The sequence below is a fragment of the Carassius carassius genome, chromosome 5 (genome assembly GCF_963082965.1).
Source record: "Carassius carassius chromosome 5, fCarCar2.1, whole genome shotgun sequence".
NCBI lineage: Eukaryota > Metazoa > Chordata > Actinopteri > Cypriniformes > Cyprinidae > Carassius > Carassius carassius.
The window spans coordinates 34,914,144-34,926,323 of NC_081759.1; the positions used below are offsets into that span (position 1 = coordinate 34,914,144).

The 12,180-nt window shown below is 37.1% G+C and overlaps 1 protein-coding gene across 14 annotated transcripts in view; it reads left to right on the forward strand.

Annotated features, from left to right (window-relative positions):
- The window catches only part of LOC132141408 (splicing regulator ARVCF-like), a 116,353-nt gene that overhangs the window by 94,512 nt on the left and 9,661 nt on the right, over positions 1-12,180 (forward strand). For all 14 annotated transcript variants that reach the window (XM_059550880.1, XM_059550884.1, XM_059550882.1 and 11 more), the window contains one exon: positions 10,356-10,483. In XM_059550880.1, the coding sequence (XP_059406863.1) occupies positions 10,356-10,483 (128 nt within the window). The remainder of the gene's footprint in view (positions 1-10,355; positions 10,484-12,180) is intronic.

The window sequence follows — 12,180 nt, forward strand, 5'->3', positions numbered from 1 at the left end:
AGATAATATGCTTTCTTTCTTTTCCTGTGTGTGCCTTTCATTGCATTGCTCCATATCTCATTTAATTTGTCTCTGTTGGCAGCTCGCTCTGTATTGAGATTTACGTGTTCTCCAAAGAGAGCTGAGCGGTACATACGGCTCACTTATGAATCTTCCCATCGTGCCTGGTGGCTGCATTGTTGAACCCTCCATTGAATTTAGAGGGCTTCTTAACAACATGAACAACATTCTTAATTGGGATTTTTTACAGCCATCCACACTTGAGAAATCCATTTGTGTTATCCATTCGAGTCCTCTATTAGGAATCTGTCTCTGCTGGGATTAGGTATACTGCTCTAAAAACCGAAGTTGCCATATTTTTCACTGATGTTTTGTTAATTAACTCGAGCTCTCTACTGACGTCCCTGTTTATCAGAGCTATACCTTTCACATTTATGCTGACATGCCTCATCTGGTTCTCGTTCTGTCAACACTCTTTCTCCCACATGCTGGGAGACGCCTCTGTGAATTTATTTATAAAAATATAAAAAATATTTTTCCTGACATGGCTCTGAAAAAAGCTTGTTTTTTTCAGTATTTCAGTCTCGTTTTCTATATAAAAAAAAGTTTAAACATCTTTTGTTGATTGCAGTGTAGGTTTTTCCTTACAAATTACTTAGCAACTTGTTTAAGGTATTAATATTTGTTTTGAGAGAATGTACTATAGATAGATAGAATGTAATCATTTATGTTTAATATTTTTATGTATTCATTATTTTTATTCCATTGGCAAGTATTTTATTTATTTTTATTTATTTTTTTAAGTGTAATTTTACATTTGGTTTAATGTATAAAACAAAAATCAAAAAAACTTAAAATGCAGTTTTGCTTCTCAACTAAATTTACCTACACACAGGAAAAATAAAACTAAATTCTCTTTATGAAAATAGTTTTTACTGTTTAAATCTCAAATATGAAAACTTGTCTTAAGTTTTATAGGAAAATATGGGGGGGGGGGGGGGGCAGGATGAGTGACTCATCATTCAGGAAAAATCCCATCCCACCTGGTGTTGAGCTTCCATCCTCTTGCATCTTCACTCACCCACATGGAATGTGGCACCCAGATAATGTCTCCAATAGCACAGTGTTAGAAATCACATGCTCTTGATAGTGGACTGAAGATGACTGCAGCTGCTCGTCATCATAGTCTGGTTGGAGACACACCGGAGTGGCTTAGTTTTGTGCTCATTGGGTGGCCTTAATATAGTTTAACAGCTACCCAGCTCTCCTCAAAGATAAAATATACAAATAGAATGTTCCTGGCAGCTCGTCTTTCATGTTTGGGGTGCTGATAAAATCTGAATTTTCTGGTTGTGCCACCCATGGAGGTGCCAGTTTGTGAAAGAAAACTGGCATTGCCATCCTATTGCTTGCCAATCATTATCCCACCCGCTGCTGATAATATTGATTCTATTGTACCACAGTCATGATCAACAAAAGACCAGCAGCTTTTATGTGGCATGGTGCTGAGAGGCAGTGCTAGCCTTTGAGAGAGTATGGAGTCATGAGAAGAATGAAGATCAGGATGTTCTTGTTTGTCTTTCTTAGCTGTTCTATGTATTTGAATATTAAAGTTGTGTATATATATATAATTTTGCATCATATTTATGACAATTAGGTTGAAGGGACACATGCACAAAAGGTAATATTTGGGAGGGACCTATGACTCCTTTTAGTAAAATGTATTGTCCTAGTGGTTACCAGGTAATATCATACCATACCTGGGCCTTTAGGACACCAGGGTTTTGTCCAAAATAATTTGTCAAATCACATCCAACTTTAAATGTTTGGGTAATTTTTGAAGGCAGCATAATTCATCTTTTACTCCCTGTGCCATCCCACCTTGTGCGGATCAGTGGTTGTTCGAAAGAAGAAGAAAAAAATTCCACTTATAATTTGGACAGTTAGGAAAAAAGTGAGCAATTTCTACCAAGAAATATTATTCATGAAATATGTTATTGGGAATATCTAAAACTCACTTTAATTTGTTCTAGATCCTTAAACATGTCATTACAATGTCTTTGAAGTCAGTTTCCTTACTATAAAAACATCTGTTACGTCATTGACCAACTGTTTTGAACACAGCCCTGGTGAATGTATAGAATGAAAGAATAGAAATCTCACTATGGAGAGAAGAAAAATAACTGCTCTTCCAGCAGCGTTTCATTTTCATGCCCCACTTTTGCGCCACTGGACCTGGGCATTATCGTTCGAATTGAGGTAGATCCTCTGTCACGGCTCTCTGATTTAGGACCTGGGCAGTGATCTGATCCCAGATCAGTCTGAAATTCTAGTTTCCATCTAGGTCTTTTGAAGGAGCTTGCAATTAGCACTTGATGCCAGAAGGCCACAGAAACTTAATGATGGATGTAATAGATGATTTGCATCATTGCGCATGTGTTATTGTTTGTTAGACAGTGTCTAATGGGTACGTGATTGGTGCGAGTACGATGCATGTGAAAATGAGCCAGCCGAAGCAGCCATTGTCCACTGTAAAACCTCATCAGTAAATCATTTGTTTGGACTTGTTTTTTCAATGTCTATTACTAAAACCTATTAATAATTGTTCTGCTTATTACTATTGCTGTTCTATTATTGTACTGGCTGAGTAGGCGAGGGCTGGTTCATAATATTACCCAGCATCTGATGCAGCGAACCATTCTTCACTGGCCTAATGGCTTAGACAATAATTACTGGGCTGAATTAAACTACCGGGAGGGAATAGAGTGAGATTTACCCTCCCATCGGGGCCTTTGTGTGCTGCTTTTCAGCCAGAAGGGGATGTTTCTGTTTCTCCGAGAGATGCTTTACACACACGCACACATACTTGAATGCAATTAAGCACAGATTACTAGGCAAGCCGTCAGTGGCATCTACACAAAGAGCTGCCAGCGTTTATTGTTTCCTGTTTTGCAAACATGCCATTTTCTAAATGAACTTTTTAAAGTGAAAACTGTCATTTGCCAAATTCAGGAGCGAGGGGATGTAGACAGCCTGTCTGAAGACTGGGCTTCATTCCTGAGATTATAATTTGTGGCACACACACTAGCCAGGTTTTTTTGTGCCAGTGAAGAATGAGGCATCAGATGACTAGTGTATACGAGATGAAGAGCCAGGGAGAAAAGAAAAGAGCATGTGAGAAAGAAACTGAGAGCTTGTGATTATTTGTCATGTGCTCAAGCATGGGATGGCAGGAAGGTGGGTCGTGAAGAATGGGATATGACATAAGGCCTGCAAAGGGACATCCTTCTCCAGGCAAAGCAGATCAGACATATCATCTGTTACCGGCATCCCAGCAATGACTCAAACAAGCCTAACAAAGACACTATGCAGCTAGAAGAGAGAGAGTGTGATCCAGAGAGTCTAAGGGAGAAATAGATGAAGGTAACAGGAGGAGGACTGCATACAAGAGATAGAAAGTAAGAGGAATTTGTAAGACTGTCGCTGTTGTGAACATACACAATTTAAACAGTTTAGAAAGCTGCCTACAGGGTCAGAATTTTAAGGCATCATTTGCACAAATTATGCTGCCTTCTAAAAACAGTTTGTTTTGGTCAAATTGTAAGGCTGCATATGTATCCTTCACAAAAAAAAAAAAAAAAAAGAATATATATATATATATATACACACACACGTTTGTTTTTGTGAAAAGTGTGGACATCCCATAGGTGTAATGGTTTTTATACTGTACAAACTCTATATTCTATCGCCCTACACCAACCCTACACCTAACCCTAACCCTCTCAGGAAACTTTGTGCATTTTTACTTTTCCTTAAAAAAACTCATTCTGTATGATTTATAAGCGTTTTGAAGAATGGGGACAATGGGGAGTTTATTGAGGCAAAATTTGTAGGTAATAGTTAGATATTAGTGAGAACTGGACATTAAAATAACGTGTGACCAAAATAGTCAGTTTAGTTAAATATATATTTTACACAATGAGTGCATTTTTTGTCACATCTGGAGTTTCATATGTAGCGTTCCACTTTGGTCACTCATGAGACTTTGATGACAGTTAGGATGTTGCCTTAGACAGCTCCCTGTGTTAGTAGTGGGCGGCAAGGCAGCTCACCAGATTTTGTAATAGAGTTTGAGTGTGTGTGAGTGTGTGTAGTCATTCACAGCATCAAAAACTAATAGATGCCATCCCCAGAATTCTTAACAGATTGTTCAAACAACATGGTTGCTTTTTGTCTTGTACCACTGAAACTCGATATTTCTTTCTGTCCCGGGTGAAATGGCTGTCAAGACAAGATAGACAATACAAAAGTTCTCAGTGGAAAAAATTCTGACAAAACTGTGTATTTTCTCTAAAACACAATGTGCATCTGCCGTGTGCTTTTAGCATGTGGGCATCTCTCTTTGACTGATTTGATATCAGTATGTATAATGCCTTCTTCCTATTTAATCTGTTAGATTTATTCACTTGGTATTCACTGGGCAATCTGTACTTTTGCGTTGCTAACCACTGGAATGTAAAGTGTCATTATCACATAGTGAGATCATAGCACCGTAGCTGTGAGATTGCAGTTGCACGTCACAGCGCAGCTCATGTTAAGTGCTTCGCTGTGTGTGTGTTCTGCATGCCATCTCTCGCTCCCTTCATTCTCATTGCATCACACGAGCCGCCCCTTGTGTCTGTGTGAAAGTTAAATGAGCCAGAGCTAAAGGTGAATCTTCTTTTTCTTTTTAGTGCAAGATTGCTCCAAAGATGTAACCTGTACAACACCAAATTAGGTTTTGTTGTCCATAGAGTGTTTTATTTTGCCAGGATGCTATGGCACAGCCCTCATGTTTTTAGCCTCTCAATTTAGCCCAGACAGAAACAAAACGATTTGTTTCAAAACCTAGAATGCAGCCTTGTCATTTTCAGCCTACATAGGCTATAAGATATAAGACTTACAAAAACATTAAACAGTCTTACCAACCTCCAACTTTTGAAGAGTAGGGTCTACAGTAAGCATTTTTTTTTCTTGGATGATTTTTTGAACAGGCTTCACATCCAGAGTGCCCCTCTGATGCCTTAAGATGCTGTCTAGGTAGGCAGCTTTGTAGGTTCGAATCAGAGCTAAATCAAGCATTTATATAGTATAGTATAATCTTTTGTTACCTAGAGATGTTTGTCTCTTCTTTTTTACTTTCTCTCGCTCTCTTTCTTAAAAGTCTATTAATGAATAGTTCTGCTGGTGTGGTTGGACGCTTGGTTGCCTAGGTGATTGAAGCGATGCCTGTTTTGGAGTGCTGGTCTATGATCCTCTCCTCTGCTTGCTTTAACTCCACAGTTGAAGTTTATTCACAGAGTTGCTTATTTCCTCATCTCCTGCTACCTCATCAATGCTCACTCAATCACACACCTCAACCCTGCACTATTCAACTAGTAGTATTCTTTTAAAAAGATGTAGATCTCTAGATCTTTAGTAATTCAATAACGCAATTCAATTTCCTTTCTCTTGCACTGATATCTCAATATGCATCTCTCAGAACATGTTTAGCAGCTACCATTATTTTTGTTTGTGGAAGATTGATCAAGGTTTTGACACATTCAGCCTGTCAGGTTTTTTTTTAATGACCAAAGAAAAATACGAGATTAGGGATATCTTTTAGTGTCTACTCCATCAGCATCTCCCGATATGGATTATTACCATGACAATCCTCCATTTTCTTCACAATTTTATAGATATCCATTCAGAAGGTTTCGCAGCTGTTGAAAGTCTATTCTTGGCAAGCTTTGTGCCTCAAATAAACATCCTCTTCACTGAATCATTGCCCATTGTGTTTAAAACCCACACAAACCTGGAGAAAAAAATCTGGTATTTCTAGTTCAACACTGCAGTCTCAATATTATTTACGTAGAAAAGTAATTAAACTGAAAAGTTTTGTCAGTTGAAGGATGGGATGAATAGAGAGGGAAAATCTCTTGTTAGAAAGGGTGATTTGAAGACTGACTTTCCACATAATACGAGCCATTGAGGGCTAGTAGAAATCAAAAAGACCTCCTTGGGTGAGCTGTGACAAGCTGGTCTCAGCAGCCAGGATCTGCTATGGGACGTCACAATGGGACTTGGCCAGCCAGAGTACAGGGGAGAGAGGGAGATACCATTTTAGGAAGAACCAGACCATTTGAAGAGCTGGCCAGAGGCTTTCAATTTATAAAGAAGCATTTCCAGAGAAAATCAAATATTCAACAGGCTTGCCCATTCTGTTTCAGTGGCTTGTGGAGGGATAAGGGGTTCAGAATGAGAAAGAAAAGAAAGGTGCTTTGTTGGTGCATCCTATTCCCTGCAGACTACCCTACTTCCTGTCACTGCAGGCAGCCCATACGAGCACGGATGCTGTTATGTTGACTGTGAGCCATTACCACCTTCCTTTTGGCATTTGAAGTTCCTGCCACTTTGTGGATTCAGCTCACAGGGCATCACATAAAGAGTAAGTGCAGAGTCTGTTCCACAGGTAGACTGTCATTCAGGCCTGCTTGGAGTTGAATGGACATGAGTCATTTTCCCTCTGGAGACGCTTCAGGGAAGAATCCATTCTTTCTTTTTCATCATCTGTATTCACAAATTCAAGTATACACACATTTCATTGTAAACCAAGAAGCCTAAAATGATGGAACAGTATAAACGAGACGAACAATTTTGTATCTCCTGCAAAAATAATTGTATTATATTTTAACTTTTATGATTTTATTGTAGCTTTTTTATGTATTATTTTATTATTATTATTATTATTTATTTTTATAAAAAAAAATGTATAATAAATTGTTTTATTATTATTATTATATTTATTTGGATTTAAAAAATATATATATAATAAATGTAATATTTATTTATACATTTAATATTGTAATATTTATTATTTTTATTTTTTTATTTTATTTAATATTTTAAATAAATATTATTATAAAAATGATTTATTTAATAATTAATAAAAATGTATTATTATTTTTATTTATTTCATTGTAATTTTTGTTTTTTTATGTGCTGTTGTCTTTTTTGTTTGGTTAGTTTTCTATTTAATTCGTATTTCTCTTTGACTTTCACAGTTTAGGTTATTTTAGCATTTAAAATGTAGGGTTACTTTTTTATTTTAAAGTCCAATTATTCCTATTAACAAAGCATTAACTATTAGTTTGGCCTCAACAAACTTCTAATTTGCTGCTTATTAATTAGTAAGGTAGTTGTTAAATTTAAAGATTGGTTTGTATTAAGGATGTAGAACATGGTCATACAGAATATGTGCTTTATTAGTATTAATAAACATCCAACATATTATTAATGTTCACTCGTTAATAGTGCAAATTGGTCACTACTACACTAAAGTGTTACCAAAATTAGAAAGGAAACACAATAATAACACTGATTTGAGCCAATTATGTGGTAATTTAGGATTTGTTGCATAGTAATTTGGTTTGAAGAATGTTTCTCCAGATATTATTTTTAAAAGTTGTGGTTATAAATGTTTTGAGAATGCTTTTCTTTCATAATCATAATGTTCTACTAATGGTACTACAGGTTGTTCCTTTGTAACTTTAAAATATTTTTTTCTTTTTTTGCATTGTTAGTTTCTTACTGTCACTTACTAATTTGAATTGACCTACTAAAAGAGAGTTGCACTACAAAAGCAAGAGCATGTCTCTCTGGATCCTGCTCATTATTCCTCCCCTTTATCACTTGGAATTGCAAATTACATTCATTTAATAAGGCACCAGGGGTGACATGTGGATGTTTCTACAGTGGCTTTGACATTTATGTGTATGACCGCTCATTTCATGTATTTAACAGTATAGCACAGTTCTTTCTTTGTTTAAAGAAGTGACCATTGGTTCCCAGCAGGAATCAATGATATTTTCAGAGCTGAGATGTTTTGATCTCTCTCTGAAAGATGAACGTTTTGGTAACTAATCCCTAATCACAGCTTAATATGTGCCGTTTCGCAGCTACTGCTCAGGGGCAAATCCGGCCTCCAAGAATTGCACAAGAAGGGGAATGTGGACTTACAGACTCCCGGATATCAAAGTGCTGTCATTAATAAGTTTGCAGTAGGGTTTAACACCAATGTCAGTCATACACGGAAAACAACCTTCATTTGTGGTTATAAATCTGTCAGCCATTTCTCCACAAGACAGAAACTGATTTAATTAGCTGATTTGGTGTGTATTAACTGATTTGAGTTCAAGCTAAACTAGCAAGCAGTCATCTGTCCAAAATTTTAATCATTTCGTTTTCGATGCTGACTTATTAGGGGGTGCTATTATTGTCAAAGAGAGAATATAGGTCTGTATCTGAATGACTATGACTCATGACTTTCCACTTAGCTCTGTGTAAAAAAGCATAAAACTGTAGTGAGCACATGCATTAGGTAATCTGTACATACACTGGCTCTCTAAGGCTGCTCTGATGTCTTATAGCATAGTAACACACTCAAGAAGAATTTTAAAGCATGGGGAGGAGAGACTTAAAATAGCTTTAAATGGTAATTGAGGTTGTGAATGTGTGGAAACTGCAAAAAAAAAAAAAAAAGTCGAGGACAGATCTTTTGCTTAAACCATCAGTCAGACAGAAATAAAAATGTGTAGTGAGCAGCCCACATCCTGAAGGCCACTCCTCCCTCTCTAAATTATAGGTGTTAGGTGCACATTTAGAAAGTGCAGATGGGCCAGGCAGTTTTCTAATGCAGTCACACACCAGCAAACGTGCATTAGTGTGGCAGCCCTTCCATCTTTTTCTGCTCTCCACCACAGTGCAAACTCATTTCAGACATGTTACCGGATAACACCTTCTTGCAGTTTTGCTGCTTTTGCATGAATATCATTGCTCAGGTTCCTTTGAACTTCTCCAGACTCCCCGATCTTGACATGGTGGCAATGAAAAAGTACACAGCCTGTTGAACCACCACATATCCGTCATGCTCAGTCTTGGCTAAATGCTTGCACAGGCCAAGTCATGAATAGAGTTCAAGTGAACATGATGGATGTGCGGTGGTTGCACTGTAGATGGTTGCACAGTAAATGGTTACCCTCAGACCCAGACAGGAATTTACAGAACTCAAAAGTTGAAACTTTCAGTGGATATTAATTGATTTGAAAGGGGTAGTTCACACCAAAATGAAAATTCTGTCATTGTTTATTCAAGATCACGTCATTACAAAACTCTATTAATCGGAACACGTTTAAAATTTAAATTTGTAAGATGTATCAGTGTTTCTGTTGTCCATCGAGTGTAACTCAGTGGCATTGGCATCAAGTGTTGTTTTGGATTGTGTTGACTTGTATGGACAGAACCAGTTAAAACATTCTTAATAATATCTTGATTGTGTTTCACAGAATAAATAATTTCATACTGGTTTGGAACGATGTGAGGGTGAGTAAATGATGACGGAATTTTCATTTTTGAATTTAAACTCGAGTGTCTTTGAAAAATAGGCCAGATTATTTGATTTATCGCAATGTGAATGCAAATGCATAAATTAGTTTGAGATCATTTAAAAATAGAATAGAATAGAATGTATTTTAGTACAAAAATACATGTTTATTTTTGCACTTGGTAGAATTGTAAAATTAGGCCAATGTGAACATGGTCCGATTTTGTGATGACCTCATCCTCAACAAAAAAAAGACAAATAAACAATTGTCTCAAACCCAATTGAGAACAACTCTAATAAACAATGATTTCTCTGTCTGTGTTTGTTAGATCAGTGGAATTTGTCTTGCAATTCTTAGAGCCACGGCTTATGTTGGAATGTGGAAAATGTGGAACACACACAAAAAGTCACACCCCTGGAGTAGCATACAGTTATTCGTATGTCCGCCAGCATCATTTAGCATTTAGGCAGGAGGAAGCTAATTATCCACTCCCTGCTATCCCTGCAAATGTCTCCAACCTAACTGGGTATTCTCAGAATGTCGTTGTATTTTGTGTTGGAGGACCTGACCCTGAATCGGCAAGAAGGAGCTTCTTCTTCAAGTCATGTCTAATGAAAGACTCCCTGATTACACTGCCTGAGATTGGGCTGCTGTTATCAACAAACCAAGCGTCCATCAGGCTATTGGCTTTTTTAGGCAGCTTGTCTATTGAATTGCTCGATGTATCTGTGAAAGTGGAGTGTCTTTGATTTTCTGTCTCTATTTCTAATAATAATCATGCATTTTTCCTACCCTGTTATTTTGTCTACTTTTCATTTCACCAGGTGCATCTCAACACTGAAAGGAGGAGATGCAATCAACTTTTAACACCTCATAGCTAATCTGTATGTGTGTCTACTTTGTTCACCAGTGTTTTATGTGTAATTCTCATCTATCTGTCATATACATGTGCAGGTTTTGAGTTACTGTATCAGCCGGAGGTGGTCCGACTCTACCTGTCCCTGCTTACAGAAAGCCAGAACTATAACACACTAGAAGCAGCGGCCGGGGCTCTGCAGAACCTCAGCGCTGGACAGTGGACAGTAAGTGTCTTCTCGAACTTGCCTGCACTTGACACATTTGGAAGCACCAGAAATTGGAAACTGATTCTTATTTAGATCAGTTTAAACAAACAATCCTAGATTAGAATTATATTCATGATTATTTGTTTCCATTAGAGATTCGGGATAGTGTATTCTGTTCTTCTGCTTATGCAAATGGACATCAAAATATAGGAATAAAACATACAGTAACTAGAGCCGTTTTCAAGATGGCATCGCTCGTCTTGTTTTCAGTCCATGTGAATCTTTTGAAAATGTATGAACTAGTAGTTTATTTATTGTGATTTTATTAACTTTTTGTGGTATACATCACCATTCAAAAGTTTGGGTTTGTAAGATGTTTTTGAACAAGAAACCTCTTATTCTCACCAAGGCTGCACTAATATACAAGCAGTAATATGAAATAGTGAAATATTTATTTTTCATCAAAAATCCAACAAAACAAAACTTTTCATAAATTTTATGCATTCTTGCTGAATAAAAGTATGAATTTCTTTAAAAAAAAAAAATAATAAATAAAAAATATCTCACTGGCCCAAATCTTTTTCATGCTATTGTGCATTAAATGAAGAATTGATTTCAGTTAAGTCTGATTTATTACTGTCTTGCTGAAATCTTAAAAAAGGTCTGATTTTCTCTATTACAACAGTCATGTGAAGGTAGATTAAGCAATAATAATTGCTCTCCAAGCACTGGCTATTCATTCTCTCAAAATGACTAAAAGAATGAGTTAAAAACTACATAAATGAAGTTGAAACTCACTTCCCCAACTACCAATGACATCACTTTAATGACAAAAGATGAATCGATGGTTGTGTGAACTAACATAAAGACTATTTTATACAAAGACAGCCCATTCAACCACCACCCCACCGAAGTCTGACTGGTCTGCCAAAATACATTATGCAAATCCAAGCTTAATATGTAATGTTTTATTTTTGTCTGCTTGCAGTGCTCCTTGAACACATTCCTAGACAATACTTAATTACGAGTTTGACAGTTATGTGCCACAGTATCGTGTGGGGCTCTCTTCTCTCTTGAGGCATAAGTCAAGAAGAAATGTTTCTAATAAACACATCTCTCTATCTACCTATTGCACGAGTAAATCCCATTAAACTGCACTGCCCTGACCATGCTTCTTTCTCCATGTCGGACCTGAAGTGCAGCCATGCATAAGCTCACAGCTTCTTTGTGTGGTTACACCATTTCAGACCTGCCTCATCTCTATGCCTGGTGACACACGCGTGTTTGTGAACCCGGAGTCCCCAACACATCACAAACCCCTACTGAAGGGAGACGGGCATGTCACGTCTTTGCTCTAAAAGAGGATTTGAGAGCTTTTATTTATTAATTTATTCTCTGTCTACCTTTTTTTTTTTTTTTTTGGCAAATGCATTTCTAGGCTCACTACCATCTCTTAGTGGCCATAGTGTAGCATTGCAATATCTTAATTACTGTCTCAAGGGCACTGGCTGAGGAATAGAGATGTCTTGTGTCACATAAAGGTTTTGTGATTCATGGGGTTGGAGGGACAAATGCACACAAGTCTAACGGGGACAAATGGCTATTTACTGGATTGCAGTTTCCCAGAATAGAGGAGCTTTTTCTCACGCAAATACTCAGACAGGCATATTGCTGTTCTGGAAAATTTCAGAGCTGCATATCTGGCTGAGCATAAG